This window comes from Semicossyphus pulcher, unplaced genomic scaffold (assembly GCF_022749685.1).
Source record: "Semicossyphus pulcher isolate SPU_LCO1_2020_fin unplaced genomic scaffold, fSemPul1.0.p SCAF_21, whole genome shotgun sequence".
In the NCBI taxonomy this organism is placed as follows: Eukaryota; Metazoa; Chordata; class Actinopteri; order Labriformes; family Labridae; genus Semicossyphus; species Semicossyphus pulcher.
Genome location: NW_027211695.1, coordinates 4,533,873 through 4,550,192, shown reverse-complemented (window position 1 = coordinate 4,550,192; position 16,320 = coordinate 4,533,873). Strand labels below are relative to the sequence as shown.

Here is a 16,320-nt window from a genome sequence, read left to right as displayed (position 1 = left end):
TCAGCAGTCAGCCAGCGAGTGCTTATCTGCAAGTCGCCCTGAGGAGCTTAGGCTGGGCGATTTGAAAGTGGTGCTCCCATAGAAAGTGTGTGTGTGTGTGTGTGTGTGTGTGTGTGTGTGTGTGTGTGTGTGTAATCACCATTCAGACTGGAGAACTCATTGAAATGCTGCACGTCTCTCATGTGCTGTAGGGAATCAGTGGACCATGCTCCCTCTTAAATGGACACACTCTTTCGTTCTCTATTACTGTCTCTCACTGTCTCTTATTTTTAATTATCAATTACAAAAACAGCGAGACAAATTGACTGTGTCTGTATGTGTTTAAGAAGTGTACTATCCTGTAGATCATACTGTTTTTGTTTAACAGTCACGTCACAGTCCAAATCAGGAATTTACAATGTGTAGTTTTTGCAATTAAAGCAGCTACGAGGAGTTTTTAACTTACTATTAAACATTCTCCGACAGAGACAGAACTTCTTAACAAAGAGGAAGATGGTTCTTTAACCAGAAACATCCGTTACATTGCTCTAAACACAGCCACCAGACTCCATTGACAAAAACAGTAATTTTACCTTGCAGAAAAAGAGAGTTGCTTATATCCTCCTGCCTTGGTCAGTTTATTTTTTGTGTTATTGTGTGTTAGACTTATTATGTGCTGGATCAAAAAACAAACAAATAAAGAAAAATTTACACATTAACACACGCACATACAAAAAAACTAATTGAGGCAAAGGCAGACCTGTAACAAGTAAAATATCTGTTTTTGTGAATGGAGTCTGGTGGCCGTTCCTGGTTTAAAGAAAGAGACACAGGAGGGCATTTCATTTTGTGCTCAGTGTTGCGTTGGTAACAGACGTAATGAGCCTTTTCTTCTCTTCATAAATCACACACACACACACGCACTCAGATACACAATCACTCCCATGTACCGTGTGTGATGTTGAGCTCGTTGCCCACAGCCAGGCTCCACACTTTCCCTCTGACGCTGGGGGGGATGCCCTGCCACCAGAGGTCCCTCACTCGTCGAGAGGTGCACCTGCAGGCGGGTAAAGAAGAAGAAGTTGCTTAAAATAGTTGTGAGGAAACACTTGCTTCAGAGTAAGGGAAATGATTAAGCCATACATGATTAACTCCTCGTTTATGCTTCACAATGCCCCACTTGTAATTCACAGTACTCTATTTGGATTACTTTAAAAAAAAAAATCAATGTGCTGGACGGAAAAGGAGGCAGTTACGCCTGTAAAGCAGGTTGTGTTTTGTTAATCTCTTAAATGATTTGTTGGTATTCCCTCCCGGCAGTGTTGCCCTACAGCAGCTTCTAACAAACTGCCGCTGACTTGACATCCCAATAAATCATGATGCGATGATGATTAATGTACTTGAAGGAAGAGTCTTAATAACTCTGTCTACATCTGACAGACGATTTATTATATACCTCTCACACACTTAAAGATTTCAAACAGTTTAGAATCGACACCCTCTTGCATCTAAAGACATTAAGACAGAGACTACAAGATTTGCCAAAGACGCTCGAGAGTTACTTGAGTTAGCATTAAAGCTAGCAGGCTGATAGCGGGGCCTTTGCCCCTACTTCAAACTTTCACTCACGCTAACTACTGGAGCTAACCGTGCTAACACTGTGTCCTAACCGCAAGGAGACTTTTTTGGATGCTGGATTTTCATACTTTTTGCCAAATCAGTGCATTAAATCTGACATGCGGCGCTTGGACACTTTAAAATGTTACTCAAGAAGTATTTATTTTAACTTTGTACCCACATTGTACTCCAGTTCGGCAAGATCTCCTGGTTCCAGGTCTGGGCGGCCGTGCCGATGCTCTCCTCGAGCTTGCAGCGATCCTCCAGCTGCTTTTTTCTCTTCTGAGCATCCTTCAACTCTGTACATGTGAAGAGAAAGGTGGTTGGACACAGATGAGGAGGACACCAGGCTAAAGACAGTCTGGTTGATTTCAGAACTCCAGAGAAGAGAGAAGAGTTTGTGAAAATGGCCTCACCTCTCTTCTTGGCCTGGGCCACCATCTCCTCATACTGCTGTCTGTGTTTCTGAGCCTCCTCAGCTGGCTTGGCGGGCAGATTACTGCAACACACAAACATCAACCAAGAGTTAAGGACCGTGTGTTCTCTGAGCTTTAATTACATTATTCATGGTGAGCAAGCTTGTGTGGCATAACGAGAAGAAAGACAGAGGAACAGGAGCCTATGAAGTCAATTGTATTAGTATTGTTGTGTACTGTGCCTGCATTCTTTCTGTTCTGTACACTGATTATACTGTAATGTCTTAGCCCTCATTTGTTTTATGGCCTCTCATCCAGCCCCACTGTCACTTAACATTACACAAATGTTAAGTCTCCAAATCAGGCTCTATGTGTTACATTAACGCACACTGGACTTTTTATATTGTCTGTTCACATACTTGCTTTTTGCACTCACTGATATCCTGCACATACCAGCACATCTGTACAGTTTTTAATTACACCTGTTCATACTTTGTATTACACGTATTGGTTTGTTATATTTTTATGCTCATCTTATTCTACTGAAGTTTTTTACTGTTTTTATTCTAGTTCTGTTCGAATTGTTCTGCACCAAAACACCAAACAAATTCCTTGAAAGCGTAAACCTACTTGGTAATAAACCCCAATTCTGATTCTGATAAAACAGAAAATTGAAAAAGAATATTATTTTGACAAAGAGCACTATCTTATCGATCCATACTGATGAGCTCTGACAACAAAAGGTCCTTCTCTGCCTTATTCCAGGAAGCAGAGCAGACATATTTAATCTCCTTTTCTCTTATTCTGTTTTATGCATGGAGACAAATATCAGTAAAAAATCGTGAGGGTGAAAATGATTTCAGTTTTTACACGTTTGCACACATGTTGGCAGAAATACAGTAATGGCCACTTGCAAGTAAATAAAACTTTACTATTGCAATTTTACTTTTATATTACATTTTCACTAATGATTTAATATTCCTTCTCATACTACATTATATACATGTACTGTAATATACCACACTGTATTTATTGCCACATATATTGTACTATATCTTATACCTCATATCACACTGTATAATCTCATTCTGCTAATATGTTGCTATTACTCATACATGTCACTTTATCTCATAACTGTCACTTGATTGTGACTTTAACTTGTCACTTACTCCTACCTGTATAACAGTTGTATATACCTCTTATTTTATTTTATTTATTTGATCTATTCTTATTCTTATACTGTATTTACTTACTTGCCATTTGTCTTTGTATTGCTGCAGCACCGGAATTTCCCCACTGGGAATCAATAAAGGATTATCTTATCTTATCTTATCTTGGGTATAATAACTTAATTCTTCCATTCTACAAATACAGATGGATGGTGCACTTACATTTTTACCACTGTAAGCAAATACTGCAATAAGTTTAACAGTATTTGGAGTTTTCTTAACAATGTTCACCAGCAGGGGGAGACGGTGAGGAGGGACAAAAGGTAGGAGGCTGCAGCTGAACTTTTCCAGGCATGAACTTAGATTAAACTTTGTTGTGTTCACACAGGAAATCTGATTAAATCACACTATCGTTTTCATTCACTCTGTCCCCTAACAGAAGCTTTTGTTTGTTACTACAAAGTGTAAAAAGTTAATAATCCAGGGTGGTAGAAATGAGGCTTGAGGAGGGCGATTAAACTTTCAGCAGCGCTTCTCTCTCACCGTCTAACAAGCAGGGACAGAGCGAGAGCTGGAACAATACTGAATGGAGGCTAATGATCCGACAGAGGGCTGATAAAGAAGGAATGAAGGGAAGAAGGAGACAGAAAGACAACAGAAGAGGCTTTATTGTCTGATGGAAAAGGGGAGAAGAAAAAATGTGGGCTCCTCTAACAACTCAAACATGTGACAGTGTGTCTGTTTACATACGCAGGTCTGTCCTCCAGTATAAGTGCGGTGGTGGAGAGGGGCTCAAAGTCCAGGTTTTTCCTCACACTCTTCCTGGGAGACGTCGGGTTGCCGGGTCCAGCTCTGCCACTCTTTGTTTCATATTCCTGAGAAACAAGAACACACGATTTACACGACTTAAAAGTTAAGTTAATTAAGACAGCGTTACAGGAAAAAACAAACTGTCTTGGAATATATTGAATTTCAAACAGCCGCTGGCAATTAAAGCTCTGAAAAGCTGGTGGATTTGTTGCTTAAGACTCCTTTTTCAAAGAAGTTATAGGACATGCAAGTGGCTCCAAAGCAAAACAATTCTGACCTGAAAAATACTCTTGGTCAGATGCAGACTGCTCGTATCATGTTCTAAGAAATTACGAGATTAAGGAATTGTGTGCAACACAGAGTCATTCTTGTATTTTCACTCCTGAGCCATATAGGGTCTGAATGAGTTTTGAATTTGCTCCAGTAGATTGCTTTAGTTGGCAGTCGTGAAACAGGCTTTAGATGCTGCAACACAATCCTACACCTGAAGCCTCTAAAAGTGCTCAGGTGGTTATTCTAATTACAGGAAGGATCCCTACAGAGACAGATCTTTTTGCAAAGAGCAAGATGCTCCTGAAAGCCACCAGACTTGAAAAACTGTAACTGTACCTCATAGAGCACAGATGTCGCTGCTGCCTTGATTGATGAGGTTTTTGTGTGTTATGCAAATAGTGTTTTGGTTTTGAGCAAACCATCATAAGCGCAAATGTCACAAGACAATGAAAACAAACTAAGTGAAACCTTTTGTTACATAGTTAGACGCTTATTTTGAAATCAGAAACAGCAGATTCTTCAAAGCAACCAAACTCCATTGACAAAAACAGTAATTTTACTTTGCAGAATTGAGGAGTTGCTGGTCTACTGCTGCCTTAATCAGTTACTTTGTTCGTGCTATTGTGTACCTTTGGTGTTATAGATTATAAATCCAACTCAATATTGGCGTAAAAGAAACGACAAAAACTAAAAGATGAAGGCGGTGGTGGACCAGCAGCTCCCTGTTCTGCAAGGTAAATCATTGGTTTGTCAATGGAGTCTGGTGGCTTTGAGGAGAGCGATTGTTACGGGTGTTTCTGGTTTTTAAAAAGAGGATCGTACCCTCACACGAATATGTAATATATGTATATAGGGTCCATGTTTAAAAACACAAACACAATATTCCTTGAAGTCACACAGAAACGCAGAAAATCACTTGACAGCCGTGTGACGCTGCTCTTTTGGCCTATGAGCATGTGTCAGCTGGTGTCTAATGACTCCGCTGCACCTCTGGGTGTGTGTGAAACCGGCCTACAGAAAGAGGAGGCCACGTGACTCGCCGCAGCTGAGGCCTCAGAGCAGTTTAACAAAAGGTCAACTAGCAGCTGACTAACAGGTTGTGTGTGTTTATGTGTGTGGTAGCAAACCTGACTTTCAAACCAGAAGTCAGCTTAAGGGAGGACAGATAGTTCAGAGGAGATAGTACATCTTCTAAATAGTTAATCAGGAAGCTACTGTAAATAGGGCAAGTGGAATATGAGCACAAACACGAACCAATGCGCGTCCAAAATGGCCTCCAGAGTGTGTTAATAATGCAGGCTGCAAGCAATCAGCTTAACACTGTGCTGCTGCCACAGGAACTTCCACATTGATCAGCACAGGCCACAATGCAAATAGGAAAATCTGTTCCTACACCAGGAGTGTGCGTCTTTGTGTGTGTGTACACATGGCTGTAAAGTGATGCAGCCCATGTTATTAATCTGTCTTTGTGCTGCCGCCTGCTGCACCAGAGCCCGCTCTCTATTAGGCCTTGGGGACAAATAAAGGTAATTGAATCACATTGAATTTTGTGCTCGAGGAGGACAGGGCGCAGCAGAACAAAAGTGTGAGGAGGGACATAAAAAGACATAAAGCCAGCATGAATTAATGATAATAGCCGTAACCTTGAATTATCGAGCCGTTCAGAAAGCTTAAGTTTTTACAAGATCGATAAAACAGCCAGAAGAAAAAGAAAAAGCATCAGCAGCTGTTAGCGGCTCTGCGAGGCTGTTCTGAGGCACCACGGAGCTGAAATGCTAACATGCTAACTGTCTTGCGTCTAGCACGTAATTATAACAATGTTCACCATCTTAGTTTGAAGGATTAGTCTAACATTGTTGCTCACTTTCTTTCTTGCCAAGAGCTCCACGAGAAGGTCAAAACATCTGTTAAAAATGATGCTAAGAGATTATAAGCTAAGCTTGGTATAAAACTGGTAGATGGGGGGGAAACAGCTAGCCGGGCTGCTATATTTGAATATTTTTGCCCTACTTTTGCCGCTACATTTTGGGGTGTAAATGCTTCGGTAGACGCAAAACTGGCTGAGCAGGCAGCAACTTAAAACCTGTTTGCAAAGGCGCCTGATCACAGCACAACCATGTCTGACAACATGATTGAAATGGTCCTTACAGAGATAGATCACGTTGTCAAAGAGTAAGTACTTTATTCCCAACCAGAAACTGCTCTCATTGCTCTCTTCAAAGAGACCAGACTCCACTGACAAAAACAGCAATTTTACCTCAAATAAAATGAGTTACTGGTCTACAGCTGCAGCTAGTTTGTTGGTGTTACTGTGAGACTTTAGGGGTTTAAATGGTTAGTTCAAATCCAACACAATATTTGTGTAACACTCCAGTCAGTGGAGGCAACTCCATTGTTCTTTGAGGCACAATGTTTGTCAGTGGAGTCTGTTGGCTTTAAGCAGACAGCAAAGTAACAGCCGTTTCTGGTTCCAAAAATTATGGCACTCTTAAAAGGGATGTGTGTAGGGACCGTTTCTGTAATGTTGTCAGACACTTAGAATAACAATTGAAGTCTGTCAGTGGTTAAAAACAAGAACTTTTACTTTGCTCGGATGTATTTACATTCCAAAATGTTTCCCACTTTTGTCATTTAGACAACAAAACATGTAAAAATAGGACCCGAGTTAACAATATTCCATCCTAACTAACATGTACTACTTTGTTTAATTGTACAAAAAGCAAAGAAGCAGCCATATCTACTTTGCCTTTGAATGACTCAAAACAAGCTCTGAAAGTCGTTGCAGGGCATCATCTCATCTGCACATAAAAAGGAAGCGGCTGATGTGCAAAAAAAAAAGATTAAACAAAAGAAATAGGAGGAGCAGAGTGATGTAAAAGAGGAGATGGGGAAAGCCGGAGATGAAGCGTCTCATGCGGATTGGGAAGTGATGGAGGAGGAGAGGTGGGATGAGTGAGGCAGGAAGTTCAGAGTGCTAATGGAAAACTGAGAGAGGAGGGGAGTCATGGGTGAGATGGGCAGCAGCAGGATGAGAGAAGAGCTACACAGAGGGTGAGTCACCTCTCTCTTACGTGTGTGTGTACTTTACCCTACTTTTCTTTACCGTCCAAGCAGAGGGGAGGATTCAGAGCCCGATTTAAAGGCTTTATACTGACATATGTAGCAACACAAACAAAGCTAGAGATGCCCTCAATGTTTAGGAAACACCCACGTCATTTATGAGCTTTAATACTTGGGTAAACAAAAACTGACTCAATTTGAATTTGTGTTTGGAGAGCAGAAACTTTATGGTTTATTTGTATAGCTCAATGAATTATGTCATCTACTTCCGTCAGTGACACTACACACGCTGACGCTAGCATGGACAGAGAATGGATGTCGAGATATTTGGGGAAAACCCGTCCTTATAAACTTCACAAAATGACTTGTGTTACAGTTTTGTTATTCACATTTTATCTACCATTGTACCTGCAGGTCGAGTAAAAAGGTTAGCCAGAGCTTTGCACCCTGAGACTGGATGAATACTGCAGAGACCGGGGGAGGGAGAAGAAGAGGAGAGGGAGGCAGACTTGGGGGGGAGGGGGAGAGGGGAAGAGGAAATCTGGCATCTGTTCAGCAGCTATGCAGGTGCTTGCAACAAGGTGAAACATAAGGCAGGATGAGTGTGAAGTGAAAGGGAGCAGAGAGGCTCAGACTACAGTTTCGAGCCGGTTTCTATCAGATTTAAACCTCCTGAAAATCTGAATTAAAACTCATAAAAGTATTGTACAAATGCCAAACATGTTTGATACCTTAAAATCTCAATGATAACGCCAGTATTTTAAAAGCGATACCACAAAAGCCTATGAAAGAGAAGTCTACAAGAAGATAGAGGTAATAAGCTTCCTAATCTTTATGGTTTACTTTCCACTAACACAAATGATAGTAGCAGAGCAACAACACAAAACAGAACCTGTTGTTTCCTATGTTACGAAACCCTTCCTGTCCCACTTAACGGCTTTAACTTTACTCTTTCTGCATGTTGGGTTTGAGCTTTTAGCTGGTTGAATAGCAACTGCATCCCATAATAACCTGCTGCAACAGCAACCTGCTTTGTCACGCCGGCGTTCGGTATAGTTCTTCAGTTTCCTGGTAGTGATGTAAGAGCTCTTGGCTGCACTTGACTGACTGTCATGCAGGCTGCTCTGCTAATGGCTCCTATGATTTAAAACTAGAGATACAAGGAAGCAGCAGTCTGTTACTGTTAGTAGCATCACAAAGTCTCAAATAATTATCCTAAATGCAAACTCAACTGGAGACAAATTCCTCCTGTGCTTCCTCAGATTGGTACCTATGCATCACATCCGCATGAACACACTTCTGGCTTTCTCAATCATGAAAGCTGCGAGATGAAAGGCCACAGCAGGGAGCTTGGTCTTGTTCCACTGCATGCCAAACTCAGCTTTCAACTAGAAACCGCTTTAGGCAGCCCCAGAGTATTTTTCACAGCCCCTCAAGCGCAGAATCAAGTCTGCTGTTGGCAGAAGGCAGGTGTGTTCGTCTGGCAGGTTACAGGTTCACTAATCAGTCAGTAACATTATGTACAGATGACATTAAAAGTAATAAAATAAAGTGTCCTTAAAGAGGCACCTTCACATGTTCTCAGGGTTGTCTGCACAGGTCTCCTCCTCTCCAAAACAAACTGAACCAGTGATTAAAACCAGTAAAACACTGAATACAGTACTTTCATGTTAGAAATCAGTGTTTCTCAGATGCCCTTCAGCAGACACAGGGCGTCAGGAGGGGCTGCGAGCCGAGCTGTTTGGTTGATTATTTGGATAAAGTATTGTCAATGTTGATTGTTCACAAGGTTTTTACCTGGAGCAAAATTATCCACAGGTCTCCTCTGGTGATTGAAAATGTTACGCAAACTAAATAAAGCAATCGTGTAAAAAATTGGTGTCTCTACGACGTTTTTTCGTGACACTTCAGGGGCTGTGCACCGAGCTGCCTTTTACTTTAGCTTACTAGCTGGATAAAATCCTTTATCAGTTAAAAAGATGTAGTTAAAGACCATCTCCAGTCATGTTTTAGGATATCTAAAATTCTCTGCTTGAAATAATAAATTGTGTCTGATGAGTTTGTTCTGCAAAATTCGTTTAATTCCCTTGGAAAAATCCTCCCAAGGCATCTCCTCCTTCTCCCTCAGTAAAGATTCCTGAATCAGCCGAAAACAAAACACGTCTCTGCCATCGATTAGCGGCAACTTGTTGAAGCTTAGCTAGCTCGAAATGTAGTCATTATGTGCTGAAGTGGTTGCACATAATCATACGCATAGCGTCACCACGTCCGTTAAGGGGACTGGCTCCTCAGGTTTGTGACATCACAAACCTGCCAATCTGAAAACGCGTTGTTCAGCCTGTCCTTGGTACACTGCAGACAGGCCCAGCCATGGAGATGACTGCTGATGTTGTCCCTGACATGTCTTGTAGCACATGAAAAACACCACATGGAGATGTTTACAAGGTTAAACGCTGGATTTTCACGCAAGGCTTGGGCGTCTCAGGGGTTAAAAAAGGCCTGACCTTCCTCACTACATCTCCTATATGCTCTCCACTAACATTGTTCTCTCTTAACACGTATAGATGAGGGTGTCACACTGAGAGCGCTATTTTAAAATTCATGACCACAGATTTCACCATGTTACTCTCAGCAGTGTAATGGTGCCTTCAGGTTATTTCTCATCTGAAGAGAAATCAGTCCAACATCCAGAAATGATCTGATCTCAGTGTGCCAGAAACATCTAGAACTGAAACAGAACAGTTTGTTTCTAAACAGCAACAACTGGAAAGCTTTTGGTGGTGGAGGTGTAAATTCAACCACAATGTCCTTTTATGTAGCTTCACACACATCCTTTGAACAATGAACCACATCATCAACCAACACCACTGCGTGCAGGTCGTGGAAACGCTTCACACCATGACCATATCTGGTTACACAAACAGAAAACTGCAACTGACACCCATTTAAAGACGTGATACAACACTGCTGAGGTTACTTAATATAACTGAATGAATTTCATACAGGGATTTAATTTCTATGACCTATTTTTAGGCAGCAGAAGCAGAAGAACAGTTGATTACAGTGACCACATGGGAGTCTGCTAGTTAGACTGTAATGATCTGGCAGCGTTGTGGAGACAAAATGAAGATAATGCACAATATACAGACAAACAGATGGAACTTAGAGCAGTGAAACGCTCAGATATAATCCTTTTCCTTTTCTAGAACAATCTGTTAAATGAGCCTCGTCTCTTTAACTGCAGCAGAGACAACAGCAGGAGGAAATCCCTTGACATCCTTCAAAAAGCCAAAATAGAAAAGGGACGTCGCTGTCACACTGCTGCACGTGCTTTTGTTGCACTGAGTTGGTTGAGTTACATTTAAGATCTCTAGGTTAACATCCATCTGTCAACACAAACAGAAAACCTCATTCATCTTTGTAGAGACAGAAACATCCCGACTATAATCATCCCGGCACGAAGCGCAGATCTACAACAAGCTGAAAGAGGCTATTATGTGAAACCCGAGCCGTCCTCTTCCTCCGCTGCTTCTCTTTCACGCTCCGGCTGCCGATGCCCTCTGATTCTGCCAGACAAGGAGAGAGACAGTGGGTCGCCCGCTTGTCCTCAAGGTGCAAATGCTCACTCACCATGAACGCTGCAGTTCCTTACAGACGAGCAGTCCTCCAGTGGGATGGGGGGGGGTGTTCGTTTCCAAAACCCTAGCCTAGCGTCATTGCTGCTCCTGAGGGCTCACTCGTGGCAACCGGGCACACAGGAGCGAGAAGACGAGGAGGAGGAGGTGAAAAAGGAGGGCAGAGGGACAGTCAGGCGGCCGACAGAGGGACACACCCCGCATTGGAAACGATGCAGCAGCATGATACCCCTCTATCACCTCCACCCCCCTCTGTCTCTCTCTCTGAGCAGTGACGCTACAGCAAGCTGCTCCGCATCAGGTCTATCTCTGCTGCTGCTCAGTGTGTGTGTGTGTGTGTGTGTGTGTGTCAGCAAATCAGCACCGCCGTGTGTTATTAGTCACCATCCCCGCACTGACAGAAGCTCTGCGCTCTGCTGAGTCCTGGCAGACGTTCTAATCAACCTCAGAGTAATGGATCAGGTTTCAGCTGCTCAGCTTTCCGCGCTCTTACAGCAGTGGGGATTGAATCGAGTTACACGTCTTTGCTCATTGGATGATTTTTGAGAAAGAGTGTTTGTTTGTTTTACAGCTTTTTAGTTAAAGTCAGTAGCCAAATAATCAGAAGAAAAAGGAAAGTACTTGGAAGTTCAGTTGGCAGTGAAAACAGTCAGAGAGGGAGCCGTTTGAATCTGTTTGGAGTGAGGTGCTTAAAGACGATTTACACAATAGGTGTCGCCAAAGAGAACTAGCTTGTCTTTGTTCGATGGCTTGTGACCTCCATCTTCCTCTTGATCACATTCAGGAGGTTGTGAAGGCGGTTCAGATCTGGATTGGGCTGGGCATGACATGCAGAGCGAGATGCTGATTTAATGAGCTATACATGTTGAAATTAGTTGAGCAATTTGCTATTCGGCAAAGCTTTTGTATCGTCAAAACATCTTTTCATATTCGTCAGTAATTTCGCAAATCAATCAGCAGGACTTTCTTATGGTTGAGTTTGTTTTCAATTTATTTATACACTTGAGTTTCATTTTGTGTGATAATTAGGGATGCACGATATTGGATTTTTTGCTGATATCCGATATGCCGATATTTTACAATTCATTTAGCCGATAACCGATACCGATATTTTTTTCCCGCACACCTAATTGCAGAGATCATCAACTCTCTTCTGTATTGGAATAAGCGTACAGTATAATGGTGATACTCTTATCACACACATGACGTCATCACGCTGCGCCGCGCAGGTCTTCTTCGCGCCGGGAACATTGCGCCGAGGTCGGGCATTTAATCAAGTATGCAGCCGCCCATTATTTTATCGGTTCATTATATCGCCGGATATCGGCGTGTTGGCCGATATCCGATAGTTCATTTTTAAGCCAATATCGGCCGATACCGATAATGTGCCGATAATATTGTGCATCCCTAGTGATAATGAATAAATTCTTAAAACCACAGTATGGATTATAAATGAAGACACAAAAAAGGTCAGAAGCTTGAATATCGCAACGGTAGGAGTCTGCGACTCCGGTGTGTGGGACCCAAGAGAATTCTGGGAATTCTAAAAACTGATGACTTATAATTAAAGAGAAAGTTAGTATACTATAGACGTGTTCGGACCAGACCTGAACTTATATCTTAATACATGTTTTTTGTATCTTGTTTTTCTTTTAATGTTCTTAATGCTCTGTTTTTAACTGCTTTATGTATGAATGGTGCTCTATAAATAAACTTAATTAACGCTAATTCCTGCGTACAGACTGTACAAAAAGAAGTGCTGTGATCGTGGATGTTGCAGGGACTTTGATGATTACAAATGCTACTTCCACTGATTTGATTTGTACACATATATAGAGTTATATTTTAACTTTTTCCATATGGTGGTATTCTTTATACTATGACACTATGATCGGAAAACATAGCCTTGTTTGTAATATACAGCAATCTAACGAATGCTAAAAACTTTATGGTGGTTTATCTTCAGAGTGTTGCTGATACACGGATGGTTAAAACAACCTTTGATATGATAAAATGTACTTTGTCCTTTTTATTATATAATTCTAAAACACTGTTAACAAGTTTCTTTTTACAACATGTTGATCGGAGTTCACTGCTCTGTAATTGTCATCGTCAAACAGAATTTTAGCTTCACTTCAGTGTCTCATAAAGAGCGATATGTTGTAAGCTCTGCTCAGAATGGAGACGTTTCTGAAGCAGCTTTTGGATCACTGTGACTAAACGAATTTAGACATTAAATTAGTTTTAAGGTATCGAATACCGGCACAAAACATTAACGGCCAGAAGCTTCGGCTCAATTTATGCACAGCCGTGTGCATTAGCCTTCAAACACCCTCATTTATTTCAGTCTAAAAGAGCTTTAAATGATTCATCTTTCAAATTACAACTTCTGCGGGGAATCTTTTCCATATTTAATTCCCCGTCCCCGCACTGAGACGTGTCTGGGCTGCCACACAGTCTGATTTACAGGCTCAGCAGGTCACAGAACAATTACTTCTTTAGCATTGTGCAGAGGCCTCTTGATGTACCGAAGAACCAGGTCGCCAGACTCACAGCGATGCAAAGTGGTGTAAATTACAAAATAAAAACCTGATTCACAGCGTTCCTCTGACAGGGGAAAGGTTGCAGGTGGAAATAGCACACAGGTTATTGTTCAGCTGCTATGAAGCACACTGAGCAAATAAAGCACTCCACACACACAGGGTTTACTGACTCCGCCTTCAAATGGCAGCATCAGAGGAGAGACAAAAGCGTGAAAGCCGAGCCTCGTTAGCCGACTCCTCAGGTCCAATATAAGGTTACAACCACGGAGGAGATGGACTTAAGATATTAAATACATGAGGGTGTGTACACAAGTGTTTGTTTGTGCACCTGCACCTGTGTCAGAGAGCCTTTCAATCCTAGGGGTCTGATTTCAAGATATTCAACATAACAAGCTGTTTTAAGCCAGTGTGACATGTTAAAGAGCTGGTATGTAAACCCTATGAACTGCACAATAACAGGTTTCCACAGACTCTAATTACAGGCTGCCATCCTCTGTTTTTTTTTTAACCAGTAGAGAGCTGTCGTGCTGTTTAATTGGGACCGTTTCCTGTCTGCCTTCTGTATGGAGGTGGGAGATTATAAGCGTGTTCAGGCACCAGCTGGCTATCTAACAAAGCGCTCTCAAAGACCTTGACATTTGAATTTCAGCCTGCTGAGCGACATAAACACTGCATCACACGCTGGGCGCATGTTACTGCTACACTCATGTTAGACTCTAACTCACAACAATAGAGCTATTATCAATTTAATGCTGGTCACCTGTTTGATCTGGTACTGAACTGAACTGCTAACAGCTAAAATGTCAAATACTTGCTGGTTCCGGCTTCGTAACTTTGAGGATTTGCTGCAGTCTTTGCATTTTCAACAGTTTGATGTAGAAAAAGAAAGAAGCTACTTAAAGAAATAATCTCTCATTAAAATAAATGTCTGTTAAATCACTATCTATCGCCGAGTGAGGTAACACAATGGTAAATGAGCCTATGGCCCACTGATGAAAGCCGTTGCAGTATTACAGATCGGGTGTCTGTGGCGACATGAGCGGCGCCCAGTTAGTGACGTGTTTCCCATCAGCCAGCAGTGGTTGGTCTGCCAGAGAGGGTAGGCGGAGCTAAGCGGCTGCTTTTTCGGATCTCTGCAAGTGTTGTGAGTAAACAGTAATCTACTATGGCTGAACAAACAAAGAAAAGATGGATGACTACAGATACAACTTCAACAAGAAGTGAAAATCCAAAGAAAAAGAAATAAACTCGACGCTCAGATGAAGCAAACAGTCTAAAAAGGAAAGCGACCGTCAGCGAGGAAAATAGTAGTCCAACTTTCTCAGGTAACTACATAGAAACAATATAATAATTCACAAGAAGGAACACCTCATGTTAAGTAACATACTAAACAAATGCTCTCGTGACATTGCCGGGGAATGTCAAACAATTGTCTCTGGGATAACGGTTTCTGTAATGTCACGCTGCCGTGGTTGGCAGCTGATTCTTAGCTTGAGAGCTCCATAGACGGCTCTTATTTTGAAAAACCAACTATGATTATACAAACTGCTCGGGCACCAATCACTGCTGGGAAATGTAGTAACACTCACAACATTTGCAACCATTGTTTTTACTGGATATTTACAGTGTGTTTTGGCTGTTTTGTGTTGTATGTCAAATAATTACTCTGTTCCATGTACAACAACCATGTTTGAATAACATTTTCTTGTGCTACTTTTATTTGTTTAAAACTCAGACAGTAGCTAATGGGGCTACAACCTAAACTTTACAAGAAGTTGTCAAGCTTTAGCAACATCCCACGCTTGTTGGAACTAGATAAGCAGTAGAACAACATCGATACTATTTCACAAGATTAATATTTGCTCTTGAAGAGAAATGTAGCTACAAAGCTTTCTGTAGCGCTAAGCTGCTTCTCGTGAAATAATATTTTACTTCTGGAAACTTAGCTTCAGATGCTAACTACAAGAATTTAAAAATAGTGCACATCACGTTGAAAGCAGCAGCATGTTTATGGAAATACATGCAAAACACAGCTGGAAAATGCACATGAGCAGCAACACTAACTGCTGCATCACTTCTTGTTACACGTGGCATTGCTGACAGGATCCATTATGTTTAAATAAAAATGCTACTGAGCGAGTGGCTCTCTGCTTCTCAGCATGTGTTGCTCTAAAAATAACCAGAGAACATAAATGTCACTGATGGGGAGTGCTGCGGGCATTGTGCACCTGCTATTCAAGAACACACCTGAGTGTACTCAGCTGAAGTATGCACCTTCCTGCTTAATGTAATTGATATTTACGACTAGTACTGCTCCACGAGTCATTGCATAATATTTTGTATCTGTTATCTGCTCTGAGCGAGAGTCATAATACTTATTACTTATTCTGTCCCATGGTGCAGTGATAAGCTCGGCTAAAAGGCATTAATGCACCAAGAGCCTGTTGCTTTTCCATTTGACCTTTGAACAGCTGGTGCAGCACCATTTGAATGACGCTGTAAAACAGAAAACTAAGTGCAATGCATTGGAAATGCACAAAACTTAACAATATTCACATAATTTATGTTATCTGGGGATTCAGAAAGTCAAACTTCACATTTCAGATTTTCAGTTAGATACCATCTTGCACCATCTGGCAAAGGACAAAAAAGCTGGAAAAATGAGGAGACACGTCACCACAATCATAGCACGTCACCGGCAACTGCCTGTGTGCGCACAGTGCTGATGGAGACAGAGAGCGAGAGACACGCTCTGCTGATGCTGACAGAGACGACTTCGAGCAACATGCACCGCAATAAATGACAAATCCTGATTACT

At 41.7% G+C, this 16,320-nt stretch overlaps 1 protein-coding gene across 2 annotated transcripts in view; it reads right to left on the bottom strand.

The window, feature by feature from the left end:
- The window catches only part of tbc1d14 (TBC1 domain family, member 14), a 45,736-nt gene that overhangs the window by 12,406 nt on the left and 17,010 nt on the right, over positions 1–16,320 (bottom strand). For both annotated transcript variants that reach the window (XM_069672276.1, XM_069672277.1), the window contains 4 exons: positions 3,932–4,056; positions 2,013–2,095; positions 1,778–1,895; positions 930–1,036 (listed from right to left, as the gene is read on the bottom strand). In XM_069672276.1, the coding sequence (XP_069528377.1) occupies positions 930–1,036; positions 1,778–1,895; positions 2,013–2,095; positions 3,932–4,056 (433 nt within the window). The remainder of the gene's footprint in view (positions 1–929; positions 1,037–1,777; positions 1,896–2,012; positions 2,096–3,931; positions 4,057–16,320) is intronic.